The 21,300-nt window shown below is 41.9% G+C and overlaps 1 protein-coding gene across 3 annotated transcripts in view; it reads right to left on the bottom strand.

The window, feature by feature from the left end:
* The window catches only part of cep350 (centrosomal protein 350), a 90,953-nt gene that overhangs the window by 8,753 nt on the left and 60,900 nt on the right, over positions 1 to 21,300 (bottom strand). For 2 of the 3 annotated variants that reach the window (XM_061887981.1, XM_061887980.1), the window contains exons 17-33: positions 21,088 to 21,198; positions 19,351 to 19,425; positions 19,122 to 19,243; positions 18,931 to 19,002; positions 18,625 to 18,836; positions 15,385 to 15,572; positions 14,858 to 15,136; positions 14,614 to 14,763; positions 14,315 to 14,475; positions 6,718 to 6,840; positions 4,214 to 4,443; positions 3,907 to 4,091; positions 3,675 to 3,804; positions 2,720 to 2,880; positions 2,495 to 2,625; positions 2,366 to 2,424; positions 792 to 2,293 (exon numbers count right to left, since the gene is read on the bottom strand). In XM_061887981.1, coding sequence (XP_061743965.1) covers positions 792 to 2,293; positions 2,366 to 2,424; positions 2,495 to 2,625; positions 2,720 to 2,880; positions 3,675 to 3,804; positions 3,907 to 4,091; positions 4,214 to 4,443; positions 6,718 to 6,840; positions 14,315 to 14,475; positions 14,614 to 14,763; positions 14,858 to 15,136; positions 15,385 to 15,572; positions 18,625 to 18,836; positions 18,931 to 19,002; positions 19,122 to 19,243; positions 19,351 to 19,425; positions 21,088 to 21,198 — 3,891 coding nt within the window. The remainder of the gene's footprint in view (positions 1 to 791; positions 2,294 to 2,365; positions 2,425 to 2,494; positions 2,626 to 2,719; positions 2,881 to 3,674; positions 3,805 to 3,906; positions 4,092 to 4,213; positions 4,444 to 6,717; positions 6,841 to 14,314; positions 14,476 to 14,613; positions 14,764 to 14,857; positions 15,137 to 15,384; positions 15,573 to 18,624; positions 18,837 to 18,930; positions 19,003 to 19,121; positions 19,244 to 19,350; positions 19,426 to 21,087; positions 21,199 to 21,300) is intronic. The other variant, XM_061887982.1, reaches the window with a different exon arrangement.

Here is a 21,300-nt window from a genome sequence, read left to right on the forward strand (position 1 = left end):
GCAACAGCGGCGCATGCATCTGCAAGTACGAGCCAGTCTGCCCCAAAACAAGAGAATAGAGTACAAGAGGGAACTTATCGACTACAGCGTTGGACTAAAATGGTGGACTCGCGGCAAGCTCTTTGGGTAAATCTACCAAATATGGAGATATCCGCTGACGTCACACTTAGGGAAAATGTCACAAATTGGACAAATTCCAAATGGCTCGTTTGGAAAAGTATGAAGGAATGCAAGACTGTTTTTTATAAAAATCTCTGCCATGCCTCCATGGTTTGAATTCAAATTTACGGGACTTCTGCAGATCCCAAATACACCAAAAATAGGTACCAGTAGGTAACAAAAGGTTCCCTTTAAATTAACTCCACAAAATGCCAGTAACTATCTTTTAGCTATCATGTTTGTTCAGCATTGAGCAGATTTATATAACTCTCCTTGTGATTTAAATTGATGGTCGTAATATTCAGCTGTTAGTTGAAACATGTCTGTTGTTACTTACTGCACTGTAGATGCTGGATAAATTGTATTTTTTCCCCTGGTATTAGAGCATTGGTTGTGAATTCAATGCTGCTGTGTTGTGCAATATACAGTACTTGTTAATATTGTACATATGGTAAAAGAGAACCATGTTTTGCACAGCTTTGTATAAGCTGCCCCTTTAAAAAGCTACACAAACAATTTCTACCTAACAATTGCAGCAGAGTTTTAAAGGGATTTTTCCCCTTTACCCACCCCAAATAACTGATAAAATACATATGTTGATTTACTGTATTAAGCTGAAGAATCGGACTCACCGGTCGGTTAAACAACTCTGGAGAAGATGGCTCCTCTTCAGTTAAAAAAGAAGATAGACCATCTTGATGTTCCAATGAATAAATACGCCCTTCATCCAGCTCAAAGAGGCCTCCTTCGATCTTGTTGGAAGCTTCGATTTTCTGTTCTTTAACCCTTTTGAGATGGACCAAATGGTGGATGGCGTCGTTCACAACGTTACTTAGTAATTTGTCTGCTAATGTGTCCGGAGATTTGAGACGCCTTTGCTCCACCTTCTCATACCTAATTTCATCTGAAACCTCAGGAGAAATTGATTGGTATTTGGAGTGTACATGTTCCTCATCAACTACGGTCCCAATCTTCTGATCATTATGTAGTAAAGACTGATCTAGAACCATCTCCTGACTATTTGGTGTCAAGGATCTGTTTAGAATGTCATCCTTCTCAACAGTCCCAGTTATCTCTTGACTTTTCAGTATGGATTGGTTTAGAACATCATTAATCTCCACAATGGCAGTTGACTCCTGAGCATTTCGTGGTACAGAGTGGTCACCTTGTGAATCAAGGTGTGCTTCAGTTTTTGGTGGTTCTTGGCTCTTGAAGTTTTGCTCTGCTACATCGGTTAACACTTGGTCTCCAAAAACATCGTAAGACCATTCTTCACTTTTCTCCGGACTTCTTACATTTTCAGATATAGCCTCATTACTTTTATGCTCGACCTCACACTGAGCTGACACATCCTTTGCGTATGAACCCTCCTGACCTGTTGCATCTGTATAGATGTCAAGTTCCACACCATCCCAAAAGCCACCTGTAAGGCTGGTTGAACCTTTAAATCTTAAAGAGCCAGGTTGGACGTGGTTTACAAGAACTCCATCTCCGATATTGAAATTAGGCATTTCATCTACAGGCAGAGGCAAAGGGCCTTGCAGAAGGCTGGAATCGATGGTGTTACCGTCATTTTTAAAGTCACCTTCAGTTTGCAGATGAAGATCCAACAGGCCACCAGATTCATGGCTTGCAGCACTAGTAATTGAATAGTGACTTTGTTCTTCTGCTATGTCCTCCTCTATCTCTTCATCTTGACTACCTGACCTGATTTCAGTATGGTGAACTGGTACCGGCTTTGAAATATGTTGCTCCTTCTGTGGCGTTGATGGTCCTGATGACTCAAAGTCATCTTGGTATTCTGTCTGGGAATTATAAAGCTGCTCTACATCCTTCACAGGTTTCTCCGTCACTGAGAGCACATCCAGTTCAGACCCACAGGAATGGTCACAGGTTGAGGGGTTGCCATTAAGATCTGAAATTTTGATATCTGTGGCAGGAGACTGTAACTCAGCCACAGTGTTATTCTTAGACCTAATTATCTCATCAGGTTCAGCAGAGGCTGTTAAGGAAGTGTCTGGTGATTGACATCTCTTAAGTTCTGAGGTGAGGCAATCTTGACCGCCATGTAAAGAAGTTGGAGATGCATCTTCATCAGAGAGATCTTCAGATGCTGAGGTAGACCTGTTGATGTCTGAGGAAAAACATTGGTCATATCTATAGCCGATTACCTACTCCAATTAATGATGCAAATAAAATAACTTACCTCGGTGGAGTGATGAATTAATTTGTGCTTTTACAGCCGGTATTTTACCCGTTTCAGACCTAAAAAAACAGGTGATTATTTGTTTATTTAGACTCCTATATATTTTCAAACCATTTGTCACAACTGTACCTTTGAATAGGTGATAAGAGCCTGGATTGATTTGTATCTAAGGAGTCTTTCTTCTCAGACTTGCTAACAGGAGTTGGCTCAGAGTCTTTGTTCAGTTCTGCCTTGGTTTTTACAATGTAATTGTCATAACTCTGGAAATAAAATGGAAGGAAAAAGTTATGATAAAGCTGTAAAAGGATCATAAACAATTAACATCCATCCATTTAACATTATAGGTATAATTACCTCCAGTTGTTTCAGTAGGCTGGCCTCTTGTGCCTTCAGGCGCTCCTTATCTCTTATCTTCTGCTCCCTTTTGAGCTGATAGGCCATACATTTTCGTTTTCTCAGCTCTTCTTTCAGAGCCTTGATACGGCTCTTTATGACACTCTGCTCTGAAATCGGTTCTGAAAAGCAAATGTAGAAAATACATTACAGAACGTGAGAGCAGAGTCAGACCTCTGCGATTAGCCATGGATAATCCAACTTTCACCCACTGGAATTTAAACCTAATTCTTTAGGGATTAGTGTATGTTATCTTTACAAATAATGCTCGTTGTTTTTGTTTTGGTTAACATACTATGTCAATTAATAACAATTACTAACAACAGAAATATTTTGGATGGGGACGTTTGTTGCTTAAACCATGCATTCTTAAACTGTGGTACACATATCACTGGTTTTAAGCATGCTCTATCGAGTGGTATACAATAATTATGATATAAATATATACGTGAAATGTTTTTGAACAATTGTATTAAGACTTACTAAGATCATATTGGTAGTGTTTTCAAAAGCCACAGACCTCATTATAAGCCCCATGTTTAAGACTTAACTGACAACTAAGCATTGGTTGCAAAAGAATTTATTTGCAATGCAAAATATATTTAGTACTTGGTGAAGAAAACATTTGAAAACTAGTGGTTTAATTCACAACAATTCTGCGCTTTGGCTAAACATGTGTCTTTTTTTAGTCATACTACTTGCAGTAAAATGTGATCTATTCTGCTGCTGCACACTGAAATCTGCTTGCAGCATCACATTGCAGCTGACAACTCAGTTCAAGCTATGCAGGTTCTTAATGTCCAACCAATCTGCTTGCCCTCTTCCATTTTCTCCGTGGTACAATAAACGATCATACAGAGCTCAGGTTGCAATGCATATACAGTGCTTGTGTAAGTTATGTTGTTGAATAACTCACCAGGTGTGTCCCTCGGCTGATTTGGGGCCTGTTTTGATATTTGGAAGGAGGAGCGAAGCTGCATCTTGCTTGTCATGCTGCTATTGGAGGGAGCTGCAGCCCTGCTGCGGCTGTCTTTGACCGGAGAAGACTGGAAAGAAGATTGGAAGGTTCAGGTATGACTTTAAATCATAAAGCAGCAGTTTGGCAATTTGTGTACCAACAATTTAAGCTTAATATATTTTGTGCAAACCTGCTTGCTCAGTGTAAGTGAAGCAAAGTCCTCAGTGTAATTTGTAGGGCTGCTCAGGTTGGAGACCGTTTCAGCAACTGATGCAGGTTGTGCAGAGGATGTATTTCTCGGCTGCTGAGAGTGTCCTTCTGTGTGTATGCTGCACTCCGATGTTGCTGAAGAATAATCGTCTTCAGTCACATACTCTGAAAATAAAACCACACACAAAATTAGTCAAAGTGGAGATCTACTTTTTTCCTCCACTAATTAAATTGTTTCTACCAATCAAAAATCACGGATTTTGGAATGAAATAATGCTGTACTTCACCTTTGTCACTGATTGCTCTTCGCTCTGAGATTTGACGATTAATAGGCTCAGGGATAACTTCCGATATCTCCTTGCTGTGACTCTTTGAACCCTCAGTCCAACCAGCCAGGGCCTCCTGCTCTATCCTCAGAACATCTGCTTCCTCTTGATCAAGACGCTGTTTCCACTGCAGAAGCTCCTCGGCATGGTGACGCCTGTGCATTAGTTGCTGTTCCCGCTTAGTCAGGAATCTAATAAGTGAATGGTATGAATAATGGCAAAGAAAAAGACAGATATTAAAAGTGTGTGAGAGGTTGGAAGAAAGGGAGAATATTAAAATGCTGTTAGACAGGAGGAAAATAGATGGCATGTTTAATGATCAGGACAAAAAGTAGAAGAAGCAGGCAAACCCAAACCACCAAGACAAACCTGTTTCAGAGAAACCCACCTCAAACGTGCTTTTCATTATTTCCCTGAGATATCTAACATCCAATAAATAAAGGCAACAAATACCTTTCTGGGTAACATACCAGTGCGATATGAGTTGATTTATGAAAAATTTAAATGGCCTGTTAGTCAAAGTGACTTTTAAAATACATTACAAAAGTAATATGTGCACCTAGAGCCTGTTCATGACCACCAACCGAGAGAAAAAACTATTATCTTATTCACTTTTTGCTCAACTCTTGAGAAGTTGCTTTTTTTTTAATACTATTCATATATTATATATTAAATATATAATATATGTTATATATTATTTATTACTATTATTGTCTATTGTGTGCGAACTGTGGTGCTGAATTTCCCGCAGGGATCAATAAAGTACTTTCTATTCTATTCTATTGAAGTTCTGGGTTTTCATGAGGTCATGATGGAAAAACCCATTTCCTCATTGACATTATACTGCCTCTGACCCACCACTAGCTAGGGAAGCATGTCCAACGTCACGGAGGGAAACTTTAAAAAAATAAAAAAATAAAAAATTTGGTGGTTTACAACACAACATATATCTTAAAATATTTAATGATATGTCCTCTTCCACTCCCAGTTTCTTATTATGTTGTGTCGCATTGGCACAGGTATTATTACTCTGGAACATTGTTTAAACCTGTTTTAGTCTTAAAACATATTCTCCTAATTCAAACTAATGACAAATCAGATACTGAATTATTGCCTACATATTTTCTTAGTTAGACATATTGGTTAACTGTACAATAGTACCTCAACTTACGAGCAGATTGTGTTCCACGACCGAGCTTGTCACTAAAAAAATGTGTTTCTCAAATCAACCCCGCCTATTGAAATTAATTGAAATCAAACAGAGTGGTCAGAGTCGACAATAAACAATATGTATATCTGTGTAGCAAATTTAATGCTTTACTGTCAAGTGTGTTGAGTCAGAACTAGACAGAAGAAGTTTAAACACACTAAACACGGCTTCTGCAGCTTCCCAAAATTTCTATGACATGTGTTGGCTGCAGCTTGCATAATAATCGCTTACATTTTGAGGCGAGGCTGCGAACCAGTAGGACATATTTTAAATAGTTAGTTTCTTTGTTTCGATTGTTAACTTCTCCTCTATCAGTTCCAGTGGTTGGAGGGCAGGACTGCATGGATATCTGAGCAGCGTTTCAAAAAACACATAAACGGTCTAATTAAAATTTCTGTTTCATTCGTAAACAAAGCAGGACCAGCAACGTGTAACAATAGTAATTGCTCAAAACGGCACAACCCTGTTACAAATACTACTTCAACAAGCGGCAAAAATGCTATTACAGAAACTCAAATTCTGTCCGCAACTTAAAGTATAACAATAGGCAGAGAGACAGCTTGTATCTCGAATTACTCATAAGTTAAGGTACCACTGTACTTCCTATTCCATCTGGTGCAGCAGTTTCCCGATAGAGGAACATTTAGGATTTTCTAGGCTCATAGCACTACCACTTATTTTCTATGCCATACAGTAGTGTGGCTTAATCTAAAACTGTATCAAGAACTGTGCTGTGGTTGAAAAGCCAATATACAGCAAGACACCGATTTAATGCTTTGTAAGTAAACTTGTCATTAGCGAGGTGAGGAACACAGTGGAAAATGTAACACACCAGAAAGTGCAAATTGTTGTATAAAGTCCAGAATTCCCCACCAACAAGGAAAGTTATGATCAAAATAAGCTTAACCTCTGACCTTCACTGCCAACATTTTCAAAAAATACTGTTGATAATCATTGCCACTATGTTTACAGTTTGCAAGATGCCAAAAGGTTAGCGTATTTCAACGACACAACTTTTCTTGGGCATTTTAAAATCACTCTTCACACATTCAATTCTGAAAAGAAAAAGAAAACCCTCAAGTAACCTCAAACATCATTCAAAATTCACCATCACACACTTGTATAGGGCAGTGCCAATGCGTAAACACAATCATTTTCTATTAGGAGGAGGAGAAGGGCTTTGTTGAGTTTGGAGTGTGGAGACCCAGCTCAGTGCAAGTGCAGCAAGAGAGGTAAGGGAGAAACTGTACAGTACCTGACCAACTGGTTGGAGACAAATAGCTGGAATTTAGGATGAAGGTTGGGAAGACAGACACTAAGGGAAGCCCAGTGTTGGGAAGTGAACACAGAGAAGAAGCAATGTACAGGGGAACAGTGACTACAACACACAAACATGCAACAAAAAAACAATCGCGCACACAGACACACACAGACACACATTCGGAAAATGTAGAAGAAATGGAACGTGGAAGAAAAAGGAAGGACACAAGTGGGGGGGGAGAAAAAGAAAAGAACGATATGAGACTTGTGTGTATTTAAACTCTCTTGGCGGAATGAGTCTTCCAGATATTGGTTTGAAAAAGGTTAATTTCAAATAGCACGGGGCATGCATGAATCATACCAGTTACTGAAGATTCAAAACAGCATGGGGTCATTATCAGCAAAGAGGAATATTAGAAGCCGCCCGGACTGTTGTACGCAGTGTACCTAATTGTTACTGTGATAAAATGACTGATGATTAAGGGTTTAACGAAATTGTAGATAATGCCGTATTACGGTTTCTAAATCTTCTCAAAATTGCAGGGCAATGTGACGGTATCAAACAAAAACTTGGTTAGTCTAGTTTTTTTCTGGCTCTTTTGCTTTGACGAGTCTGAAATAAACTACATCTCCCAGAGCTCTGTGCAGCGCGTGTCACAATGTGGGGCTGTGGAGCAAAAGAGGAAGCAGGAAGTGAGGTGTGTTCCACTTTGTAGTAGAAAAGTTTTTTTTTTATTTTTTTTAAACAAAACAGGTTTATAACTTTTTAAGTTATGTTGCTAACAAATAGACAAACACAACCTGGCAAAAACATAACCTCTGTGGCCGAGGTAAAAGCGCGCCACGTTCGTCTTAAGTGTTCCAAGCCAAAAAAGACTCGATCATGACGCACCATGCCGAGGGAAAGCCTCTGCTGGAAACCGAATTACTGGATAAACTGCCATCACCCGGAGAAAATAACGCAAGCACAGATTAATGTCAATTTGTGAGGTTTTTACAGTATTAAAAGGTAAAATGTGAGTTACTTTTCTGCAGTGGTGGGCCGTCAGGGCCAGCAAGGCCTTCGCTGCTGGCCTAACATAACCAGAAATCATCATCATAATTAATGATAGGTATTTTTTTAATTTACTTTCCCTAAATATCTATAAGTGTTCATATTCTCTTCATGTCATATTCTGCTCTTTACAGTGCTGTTGTTTTTAGTTTTAGTTTGTATCCGATTACAATTCAGCTAGCTTATGTTGCCAAGCTGCACGAAATCTGCCCGGGGCCTTCAAATTCAACAATGCGGGCATCTGTGCACTTTAAGTAAACGGGCACATACCGTTGATAGACAGTTGCGATAGTCAATCAGATCACGAGTTGTTGTCAGTAAGGCCTACTTGATGGCCTCACGTTGAACGTGACATTTGACGCGTCCTGTGATTGGATAGTCATCGGGACCTTTTGATGAATTTGAGAATACAGAGTTGAGAAAGTATCCAGTCACAAGTTTCAATTTAGCAGGAAGTAGGAAGTGTTGTGCAGTAGCCATAACGGGATAGGACAGAAGGAGAACAAAACGTTGATTTGGTGGCAGATATATAGTTGCGAGGCCATTTTCAAGACGGGTATTTGAAGAGAAACTACATCTTGTGAGACGATGTCGCCCAACCACCTTTTCTGGTTACGAAATGGGGAAATTTCTCGCCATTTCCACTCAAATAAGCCGACGACAAGGGGTACCTCTGGCTTATACGGCGTCGAATAGGTCCTATAAATTGTGACTTCACATATTTTATTTTTTTGACTTTTAATATGTTTTTGCAATTTCTATTTTGACAGTACCACATAAAATATGTTTTAATTGCTGATGCTTTTACCGTAGTTTTCGGAGAATAAGTCGTAACCGGCCGAAAATGCATAAAAAAGAAGGAAAAAAACATATATAAGTCGCACTGGAGTATAAGTCGCATTTTTGGGGGAAATTTATTTGATAAAACCCAACACCAAGAATAGACATTTGAAAGCCAATTTAAAATAAATAAAGAATAGTGAACAACAGGCTGAATAAGTGTACATTATATGACGCATAAATAACCAACTGAAAAAGTGCCTAGTATGTTGACACAACATATTATGGTAAGAGTCATTCAAATAACTAACAAATAGAACATGCTATACGTTTACCAAACAATCTGTCACTCCTAATTGCTAAATCCCATGAAATCTTATATGTCTAGTCTCTAACATGAATGGGTTAAATAATATTCTATCCATCCATCTTCTTCCGCTTATCTGAGGTCGGGTCGCAGGGCCAGCAGCCTAAGCAGGGATGCCCAGACTTTCCTCTCCCCAACCACTTCGTCCAGCTCTTCCTGTGGGATCCCGAGGCTTTCCCAGGCCAGCCGGGAGACAGACTTCCCAACGTGTCCTGGGTCTTCCCCGTGGCCTCATACCGGTTGGACGTGCCCTAAACACCTCACTAGGGAGGCGTTCGGGTGGCATCCTGACCAGATGCCCGAAGCACCTCATCTGGCTTCTGTCGATGTGGAGGAGCAGCGGCTTTACTTTGAAATCCTCCCGGATGACAGAGCTTCTCGCCCTAAGAGAGAGCCCCGCCACCCGGTGGAGGAAACTCATTTAGGCCGCTTGTACCCGTGATCTAGTCCTTTCTGTCATGACCCAAAGCTCATGACCATAGGTGAGGATTAGAACGAATTCCATCCATATTCTACCACTTATTCCCTTTTGGGATTGCGGGGGGTGCTGGTGCCTATCTCAGCTACAATCGGGCGGAAGGCAAGGTTGCCACCTCATCGCGGACCGACCGGTAAATTGAGAGCATTGCCTTCCGGCTCAGCTCCTTCTTCATCACAACGGATCGATACAGTGTCCGCATTACTGAAGACGCCGCACCGATCCGCCTGTCGATCTCACGATACACTCTTTCCTCACTCTTGAACAAGACTCCTAGGTACTTGAACTCCGAGTCCACTTGGGGCAGGGTCTCTTCCCCAACCCGGAGATGGTATTCCACTCTTTTCCGGGTGGGAACCATGGACTCGGACTTGGAGGTGCTGATTCTCATTCCGGTCGCTTCACACTCGGCTGCAAACCAATCCAGTGAGAGCTGAAGATCCCAGCCAGATGAAGCCATCAGGACCACATCATCTGCAAAAAGCAGAGACCTAATCCTGCAGCCACCAAACCAGATCCCCTCAACGCCTCGACTGCGCCTAGAAATTCTGTCCATAAAAGTTATGAACAGAATCGGTGACAAAAGACAGCCTTGACAGAGTCCAACCCTCACTGGAAACTTGGATTGTTGTAGGTCATGTTTGTGATCTTTGCTTTTGGATTGTTGTGCTGTGGTTTTAGGGGACCAAGCTCTGACACTGATCGTACAGGGAGCGGACCGCCACAATCAGACAGTCCGGTACCCCATACTCTCTGAGCACTCCCCACAGGACTTCCCGAGGGACACGGTCGAATGCCTTCACAGAGTCCACAAAGCTCATGTAGACTGGATGGGCAAACTCCCATGCACCCTCAAGGACCCTGCCGAGAGTATAGAGCTAGTCCACAGTTCCACGACCAGGACGAAAACCACACTGTTCCTCCTGAATGCGAGTTTCAACTATCTGGCGTAGCCTCCTCTCCAGTACATCTGAATAAACCTTACCGGGAAGGCTGAGGAGTGTGATCCCATGATAGTTGGAACACACCCTCCGGTCCCCCTTCTTAAAGAGAGGGACCACCACCCTGGTCTGTCAATCCAGAGGTCTTTCCCCTTATGTCCACGTGATGCTGCATGAGTCTTGTCAACCAAGACAGCCCCACAGCATCCAGAGCCTTAAGGAACTCCGGGGGGGTCTCATCAACCACCGGGGCCTTGCCACCGAGGAGCTTTTTAACTACCTTAGCAACCTCAGCCCCAGAACTAGGAGAGCCCACCACAGATTCTCCAGGCACTGCTTCCTCATAGGAAGAAGTGTTGGTGAGATTGAGGAGGTCTTCGAAGTATTCCTTCCACCGATCCACAACATCCGCAGTCGAGGTCAGCAGGACACCATCCGCACCATACACAGTGTTGACAGTGCACTGATTCCCCTTCCTCAGGCAGCGGATGGTGGTCCAGAATCGCTTCGAAGCCGTCCGGAAGTCATTTTCCATGGCTTCCCTGAACTCCTGCAATGTCCGAGTTTTGGCCTCCACGACCGCTAAAGCTGCACACCGCTTGGCCTGTAGGTACCTGTCCACTGCCTCCAGAGTCCTAAAAGCCAAAAGAACCCAATAGGAGTCCTTCTTCAGCTTGACGGCATCCCTCACCGCTGGTGTCCACCAACGGGTTCTAGGATTACCGCCACGACAGGCACCACCTACCTTGCGGCCACAGCTCCAATCAGCTGCCTCGACAATAGAGGTGCAGAACATGGTCCACTTAGACTCAATGTCCAGCACCTCCTTCGTGACATGTTCATAGTTCTTCTGGAGGTTGGAATTGAAACTCTCTCTGACAAGAGACTCTTTCAGACGTTTCCAGCAGACCCTCACAATGCGTTTGGGCCTGCCAGGTCTGTCTGGCATTCTGCCCCACCATCGCAGCCAACTCACCACCAGGTGGTGATCGGTAGAAAGCTTCGCGCCTCCCTTTCCCCGAGTGTCCAAAACATGAGGCCGTAAATCCGATGACACAACTACAAAGTCGATCATGGAACTGCGGCCAAGGGTGTCCTGGTGCCAAGTGCACATACGGAGACCCTTATGTTTGAACATGGTGTTTGTTATGGACAATCTGTGACAAGCACAAAAGTCACCACTCGGGTTCAGATCCGGGCGGCCATTCTTCCCAATCAAGCCTCTCCAGGTTTCAACATGTTGCCAACATGTCTGTTGAAGTCCCCCAGTAGGACAAGGGAATCACCCGGGGGAGCACTTTCCAGTACTCCCTTGAGCGTATCCAAAAAGGGTGGGTACTCTGAACTGCTGTTTGGTGCGTAAGCACAAACAAGAGTCAGGACCCGTCCCTCCACCCGAAGGCGGAGGGAGGCTACCCTCTCGTCCACTGGGTTAAACTCCAACGTACAGGCTTTGAGCCGGGGGGGAAACAAGAATTACTACCCTAGCTCATCGCCTCTAACTGCGTGCAACGCCAGAGTGGAAGAGAGTCCAGTCCTTCTCGAAAGAACTGGTTCCATAGCACTTGTTGTGCGTCGAGGTGAGTCCGACTATTTCCAGTCGGAACTTCTCTACCTCGCGCACTAGCTCAGGCTCCTTCCCTCGATGAGGTGACGTCCCAAGAGCTAGCTACTGTAGCCAAGGATCGGACCGCCAAGTGCCCTGCCTTCAGCTTCCGGCCAGCTCACAACGCACCCGACCTCTATGGCCCCTGCTATGGGTGGTGAGCCCATTGGAGGGGTGACCCACGTTGCCTTTCCGGGCTGTGCCCGGCCGGGCCCCATGTGAACAGGCCCAGCCACCAGGCGCTCGCCATCGGGCCCCAACTCTGGGCCTGGCTCCAGAGGGGGGCCGTGGTGACCCGCGTCCGGGCGAGGGAAAACTGAGTCTCTGTTGTTATATATCCATAGAAGTCTTCGAGCTGCTCTTTGTCTGATCCCTCACCTAGGACCTGTTTGTTTTGGGAGACCCTACCAGGGGGCATAGAAGCGCTCGGACATCATAGCTCCTAGGATAATTAGGACACGCAAACTCCTCTACCACGGTAAGGTAGCAGCTCAGAGAGGAGCTAAATAATATCATCTGATATTATACAGTAATGTGTTAATAATTTTACACATAAGTCGCTCCTGAGTATAAGTCGCACCCCTGGCCAAACTATGAAAAATACTGCGATTTATAGTCCGAAAAATACGGTCACTGATTTTTAAATGCACCAGAAAATAACCCGTTTTGTACACTGTTGAGGTGATTCAATCCCAGTAGTGCGTATATGCGTATATGTATATGTATATGTATAGTATTTCTCCAGCGATGGTCATGTGATGACATCCATTATGGTATTTTGAGATGTAATCATTGAATCGGAGATCACTGAAGGCCTAGGTGGGAAACGCATGGCCGCCACTGCTTTTATGAGAAACTCAAACAGCATTTTCAAAACTGATATAAAACATGTCCACTGTAGAGGACACTGCTTCTCTGAAAGTAAAAACGTTAAGAGATAGAGAATGTATTTTGCCTCACAATTCTTTGCACTTAGAATACTTGTTTGTAGAAATAAATATGATTTGAAAATGTTAGCATCATGTTTGTGTCCAATTACAGTAAGTGTGTTCATCCTAGGGCTTCACGGTGGAAGAGGGGTTAGTGCGTCTGCCTCACAATACGAAGGTCCTGAGTAGTCCTCGGGATCTTTCTGTGTGGAGTTTGCATGTCCTCCCCGTGAATGCGTGGGTTCCCTCCGGGTACTCCGGCTTCCTCCCACCTCCAAAGACATGCACCTGGGGATAGGTTGATTGGCAACACTAAATTGGCCCTAGTGTGTGAATGTTGATTGATTGATTGATACTTTTATTAGTAGTTTGCACAGTACAGTACATATTCCGTACAATTGACCACTAAATGGTAACACCCGAATAAGTTTTTCAACTTGTTTAAGTCGGGGTCCACGTTATGTGAGTGTGAAGGTTGTCTGTATATCTGTGTTGGCCCTGCGATGAGGTGGGGACTTGTCCAGGGTGTACATCGCATTCCGCCCGATTGTAGCTGAGATAGGCACCAGCGCCCCCTGCGACCCCAAAGGGAATAAGCGGCAGAAAATGGATGGATGGTGTTCATCCTAAACATTCTTAATACTTCATTTTACACACGATGGCATATTTTTGTTTTTTTTAAGCACCATGGCCTTACATAACATTGTACCGTGAGATTTTGATCCCAATACATCCCTACTGATAATGTATTAATTGAGAAGCAATGCACAATATTGAATATTGTCAAAAGCGGGCCAGTGGTAAATAATATTTTTGAGAAACCAGCATTAAATCCGGAATATCCAAACATCATTACCAGAAAACATAACACAATTATTTTAGCTACTCAGCTGTTGTGAAAGGCTCTGCAATCACATGATCCAAGCTGTATGCAAAGCCATAAATCCACACTAACACCAATCACATGCAGCTACTGATCAACACAAACAAGTAGCAATGGAACAAACAATTACAAAACTGACACAACAACATGAATACATCTGTATACATTAGAATATGTACTCTCTCATCTACTCTACATAGTATCCCCTTTGTGGTGGTTAGATAGAACAGTGCAATACCACATACTATACAGTACAGAATACATGTAAGTGAATGCTGGCTGGCTACATATAGAAAGGGAACACTGAGCATGCTTATATTTATATCCACAGGATTGATATAGATTCCATGAAGTTAAATTATTGTTAGTCTCAAATTTGGGTTAGTTGCTCATTTGTTTTAGTCCACAACAGTGAGCGAGCACTAATGGAAAATTAAAGCACACAAGGGGCCAAAAACAAAACTGAAGATAAGTGTAAGGGAAGTTCTCATAAAACAAATAAAATAATTTTCATATCTAATTATAAAAGGGTAAAAAGGAAGAAGTTCAATTACTTTTCATCCATGTGGGAGCGCATCCTCTTGAGCTTCTGCATGATGCTGCTAGTTTCACTTCCAGAGATAGAAGGTGAAGGCGATGGGGTGCGGCTGTCATCAGCATGCTTCATGTGGGAGGACACAGCCTCTGACAGCGGAGCTTCTGAAATCGGAGATTCCTGGAGAAAAAAAATCAAAATAAATATGCAGATACATTATGACCATTCACGTTCAAAGCAGTAAAGTAATACAGGTTTGAAAGTTGTCGAAATCAAGCTTTACCCTAAGCGATAATTAGCAACTGTTGAATTACTTACAGGCGGTGCTTCACAGCCAACAGACTTGAGACGCTCTTTCAGTCTCAATGTTGAGCTCCTCATCTGCTCAATCTCCTCCTGTTGCTTCAACAATTGCTGTTTTTTTTTTCTTGCTGCTTTGTTAGCCTCCTGAAGGCGCTTGATCTCAGCCTTGAAGAATGACAGCACATTAAAAATAATCAAAAATAAGTGCAATGTAATAGGTCATTTGGTTTATGGTGGATATAAAATTGATATCAAGTACCTGTTCCTCCTGGAGTCTCAACAAAAGACCCTTCTGCTTCTTCCTGATAGGTGGCAATTTGTCATCCTCGCCTTTGTTCCTAAGCTGCTTCTTTTGGTGCTCCAGCCAGGCAAGCTCGGTTCTGATCTTTTCCTTGACAGCTTTCTGTCGCAAACGCAGCAAAGCGTTCTGATGCTGCAGCCTCAGGTCTTCGTCCTTTGCATATTGACGCACCATGTCCATCTTGAACCGGGAGAAGCTGTCCTGTCCACCAGAAAAGGCCATGCTTGTATTCTGAGACTGTGGAAGGAAAATATCAACAATATAATCATACAGAAAGGAAAAGCAGTACATTAAAAAACTGTAAGTTAAATAGAGTTTCATTGTGAAATTGCAAAGAGGTATTAGACAATGCACCAGGACTTAAAAATATAGCAAACAAACCACAACACATTGATTGTTTAAAAAATGTCATTGTACTTGGGCGATGACATTTAAGATCTTTCCTCCTTACTCACACCTCTTTCTGCACAAAACAGGACTCCCACCTTTGTGATGTTATGTGACTCTGAGACAGATGTGGTGTGGTTTGAAGTCTCATCTTTTGATTCCTTGTAGTTGTCTGGCCTCTTCTCCAAAGAACTCCGACGGTGCACCTTAGACGGCGGTAGAGAGTTGAAGGAATGCTCCTCAGCTTCATCCTCCGTCCTGGATGTGTCAAACTTGAAAGAATACTCTGCGCAACGAGATGAACATAAGTAATGTATTATACCATTAATTGACCTGGCAACTTAAATAGTTTTATATATATATATATATATATATATATATATATATATATATATATATATATACACACAAATTAATGTAGATATATTTCTATAGATATACAAATATAAATATATTATAAACATACATTTGTTTGATTTTGATATACATTTATACACGCACGCCCGCCCGTTGAAATATATCAGAGGTCGGCCACCTTTACAACTTAAAAATCTATTCAAACCCGTTTCACAAGGTAAAGACAATGGGAGCAGCTAACGTTCTCGGATATATCCGATGGTGTTCATCCTGATGACAAGAATAAGGGCGTGCTATGAAGCCATTGTCTTAACCACCTTCAACAACATGTACAAACTGTTGCCAGTCCGGCAACATGCTGTATGCAGCTTCCACAATCACACATACAAGATTGAAAGGCATACTGGGTGACACAGAGTACACTGATGGTTGTGATATAAACAAGTTTAACACTCTTACTAATATGCGCCACGCTGTGAAGCCACACCAAACAAGAATGACAAACACACATTTCGGGAGAACATCCTCACAGTAACACAACATAAAAGCAACACAACAAATACCCAGAATCCTTTGCATCCGTGACAAACCTGAATATATTTTACACGCCCGCGCCCCCAACCCCGGGGGGGTGGCGGGTTTTGCTGCTAGCGGGGTGTATAAAATAGTCAGGTTTTGTAATGGACGCAAAGGATTCTGGGTATTTGTTGTGTTGCGTTTATGTTGTGTTACTGTGAGGTTGTTCTCCCGAAATGTGTTTGTCATTCTTGTTTGGTGTGGCTTCACAGCGTGGCGCATATTAGTAAAAGTGTGAAAATTGTTTATATCACAACCATTAGTGTATTCTGTGTCACCCAGTATGCCTTGCAGTCGTGTGCGTGTATCTGCGGAATCCACACACAACATGTTGCTGGACAGACAAGCCGATTGTACATGCTGTAGAAGGCGACAACGCCAATGGCATCATAGCACGACCTAATACTGGGTGACTGCCGGCAGTCATTCTAAAGAATGTTTGCGTCTCTTATTGTCTTCTTCACTTTGTGTCACGGGTCCTAAATGGTTCTTTGAATGGTAAAGGATACCGATCCCTGAACCATGTATAACAAATATTTCCAAATGGATCAACCGCCACCCGCCCGAATCTAATTAGAATCTATTTTTTCGTCATGTCACCCGCCCGACCCGCGGTTTATCCGCGGACGAGACCGCAAAACACACATCTCTAATATATATATATGTATATATATATATATATATATATATACATACATACAAACCCTGTTTCCATATGAGTTGGGAAACTGTATTAGATGTAAATAAAAACGGAATACAATGATTTGCAAATCATTTTCAACCCATATTCAATAGAATGCACTACAAAGACAAGATATTGGATGTTCAAACTCATAAACTTAATTTTTTTTTTGCAAATAATCATTAACTTAAAATTTCATGGCTGCAACACGTGCCAAAATAGTTGGGAAAGGGCATGTTCACCACTGTGTAACATAAGTGTTTCTTTCAACAACACTCAATAAACCTTTGGGAACTGAAAAGACACATTTTTGAAGCTTTTCAGGTGGAATTCTTTCCCATTCTTGTTTTATGTACAGCTCAAGTTGTTCAACAGTCCAGGGTCTCTGTTGTGGTATATTAGGCTTCATAATGTGCCACACATTTTCAATGGGAGACAGGTCTGGACTACAGGCAGGCCAGTCTAGTACCCACACTCTTTTACTATGAAGCCACGCTGTTGTAACAAGTGACTCGGTATTGTCTTGCTGAAATAAGCAAGAGCAACCATGATAACGTTGCTTGGATGACAACATATGTTGCTCCAAAACCTGTATGTACGTTTCAGCATTAATGGTGCCTTCACAGATGTGTAAGTTACCCATGCCCTGGGCACTAATACACCCCCATACCATCACAGATGCTGGCTTTTCAACTTTGCAGCTAGAAAAGTCCTGATGGTTCTTTTCATCTTTAGTCCGGAGGACACGACGTTCATCGTTTCCAAAAAACAATTTGAAATGTGGACTCGTCAGACCACAGAACACTCTTCCACTTTGCATCAGTCCATCTTAGATGAACTCGGGCCCAGAGAAGTCGCCGGCGTTTCTGGGTGTTGTTGATAAATGGCTTTGGCTTAGCATAGTAGAGTTTAAACTTGCACTTACTGATGTAGCGACAAACTGTAGTTACTGACAGTGGTTTTCAGAAGTGTTCTTGAACCCATGTGGTGATATCCTTTACACACTGATGTCGCTTTTTGATGCAGTATCGCCTGAAGGAACGAGGGTCCGTTATATCATCGCTTATGTTCAGTGATTTCTCCAGATTCTCTGAACCTTTTCATCGTATTACGGACAGTAGATGGTGAAATCCCTAAATTCCTTGCAGTAGACGGTTGAGAAATGTTGTTCTTAAACTGTTTGACAATTTGCTCACGCATTTGTTTACAAAGTAGTGACCTTCGCCCCGTCCTCGTTTGTGAATGACTGAGCATTTCACGGAAGCTGCTTTTATACCCAATCATGGCACCCACCTGTTCCCACTTAGCCTGCACACCTGTGGGATGTTCCAAATAAGTGTTTGATGAGCATTCCTCAACTTTATCAGTATTTATTGCCACCTTTCCCAACTTCTTTGTCACGTGTTGCTTGCATCAAATTCTAAAGTTAATGATTATTTGCAAAAAAAAATGTTTATCAGGTATGCGTTGAAAATGATTTGCAAATCATTGTATTCCGTTTTTATATTTATATCTAACACAATTTCCCAACTCATATGAAAACGGGGTTTGTACATATATGAATACATATCTACACACACACATATACATACATACATGCATGCATATATACATACACATTATATAAACAAACATATACATATATATATAAATATACCTGTATATATGCACACAGAATTGTTAACTGACTGGGTTTAATGGTGGCGTGCTTGTAGTATTTTACCTTTGTCATCTATTAGAGAGGGAATGCTTTCGCTACAGACAGATTCATTATCTGCTGTAGGACCTTCCTCATCAATTGAACTGCAGCCTGCTTCCGGCTCTGCCTGCTTCTCATCGTTCTTCCATTCCAATTCAGCCTCCTCTTTGTTTACTGGTTTTATAAGGTCTGTTGATGTACGTGAGGGGCTACTGAGGGTGCTGGAGTCTGCACCACTAAAGAAAAGCGAGGGGTGAAGAGAACATTGTTAATTTGATGTCCTCTCATCCACAAATAAAGCAGTGTTATGTAAAGATAACTGGTAAATACCTGAGATTAGGTCTTTGCACGGGTTGTGATTCGGTGTGACTTGGGCTTCGACTTGACGACTCTCTCTGGAAGCTGGAAGTCAAAGGATAGCTGTCAATGTCAGTGTGTATGAATTAGCATCAATTGCTGTTTCTCAATTATTGGAATTGTTAGGACATTAATTGGTAACATAAGTGGGAAAGAAGTCTTACCTGCCAGAATCAGGCCTGTTCTGCTTCTTCTCCCGCTGATGCTTGCTTTGAACAGATTGCTCAGGAGCAACAACAGAGACAGCTAGAGCACCTTCAATCTGAGACCGTGCCAGATCTGTCAACTAACGACAACAAATATTTTAACACCCTTTGTGTTTATACTGGCAATTATGCTTTTAAAAGCCATGAAAAAAACAATGCAATTATGCCTCCAATCCAACCGGTTTACCTCCTTGATGTGACGGGCTGCTTCTGCAGTTTCTTTTTGAGTAAGCACTAACTTTTCCAGCAATTCTTCATGAGCCTAAATAAAACAAGAGCAGGTATATCATACAAACCCTGTTTCCATATGAGTTGGGAAATTGTGTTAAATGTAAATATAAACAGAATACAATGATTTGCAAATAATTTTCAACCCATATTCAGTTAAATATGCTACAAAGACAACATATTTGATGTTAAAACTGATAGACATTTTTATTTTGCAAATAATCATTAACTTTGGAAATTGATGCCAGCAACATGTGACAAAGAAGTTAAGAAAGGTGGCAATAAATACTGATATAGTTGAGGAATGCTCATCAAACACTTATTTGGAACACCCCACAGGTGTGCAGGCTAATTGGGAACAGGTGGGTGCCATGATTGGGTATAAAAGCAGCTTCCATGAAATGCTAAGTAATTCACAAACAAGGATGGGGTGAGGGTCACAAATTAGTAAGCAAATTGTCAAACAGTTTTAGAACAAAATTTCTCAACGAGCTATTGCAAGGAATTTAGGGATTTTACCACCTACGGTCCGTAAAATCATCAAAAGGTTCAGAGAATCTGGAGAAATCACTGCACGTAAGCGATGATATTACGGACCTTTGACCCCTCAGGCTGTACTGCATCAAAAAACCAACATCAGTGTGTAAAGGATATCACCACATGGGCTCAGGAACACTTCATAAAACCACTGTCAGTAACTACAGTTGGTCGCTACATCTGTAAGTGCAAGTTAAAACTCTACTATGCAAAGCGAAAGTCATTTATCAACAACACCAAGGAACGCCGCCGGCTTCGCTGGGCCCGAGGTCATCTAAGATGGACTGATGCAAAGGGGAAAAGTGTTCTGTGGTCTGATGAGTCCACATTACAAATTATATTTTGAAACTGTGGACGTGGTGTCCTCCGAGACAAAGAGTAAAATAACCATCCGGATTGTTATAGCCGCAAAGTTCAATGCCAGCATCTGTGATTGTATGGGGGTGTATTAGTGCCCAAGAGATGGGTAACTTACACATCTGTGAAGGGACCATTAATGCTGAATGGTCCATACAGGTTTTGGAGCAACATATGTTGACATCCAAGCAACATTATCATGGACGCCCCTGCTTATTTCAGCAAAACAATGCCAAGCCACGTGTTACAACAGTGTGGCTTCGTAGTAAAAGAGTGGGGGTACTTTCCTTGCCCGCCTGCAGTCCAGACATGTGTGGCGCATTATGAAGCGTTAAATACGACCCCGTACTGTTGAACAACTTAGCTGTACATCAAGCAAGAATGGTAAAGAATTCCACTTTTAAAGCTTCAACAATTAATTTCCTCAGTTCCCAAAGGTTTATTGAGTGTTGTTAAAAGAAAAGGTGATGTAACACAGTGGTGAACATGCCCTTTCCCAACTACTTTGGCACGTGTTGCAGCCATGAAATTCTAAGTTAATGATTATTTGCAAAAAAAAAATAACGTTTATGAGTTTGAACATCAAATATCTGGTCTTTGTAGTGCATTCAATTGAATATGGGTTGAAAAGGATTTGCAAATCATTGTATTCCATTTATATTTACATTTAACACAATTTAACAAATCATATGGAAACGGGGTTTCTACATGAAACCTCTTCATACATATCTGAATAGCTGTTTTTTGATAAAACAAAATAACAAGTCAGGCGTGTGTTAATATACAGTATGTGTATCTGTACCCTGGCCGTTCTCTGCCTGTCTTCCTCCCGGTGCAGCTGGGCCTCCAGAGCCTTTTTTTCTGCCTGAATCTTCTGCTCATAAAGGTCATTCTCATATTTCTGCTGCTTGGTCTGCAAAAAGAGCAAAACACTGTCATATGTGAGATAGCAACTAAATGGTAAATGGATTATACTTGTAAAGCGCTTTTCTACAAACCCAGATTCCATATGAGT

The sequence above is a fragment of the Nerophis ophidion genome, linkage group LG26 (assembly GCF_033978795.1).
Source record: "Nerophis ophidion isolate RoL-2023_Sa linkage group LG26, RoL_Noph_v1.0, whole genome shotgun sequence".
Taxonomy (NCBI): Eukaryota; Metazoa; Chordata; class Actinopteri; order Syngnathiformes; family Syngnathidae; genus Nerophis; species Nerophis ophidion.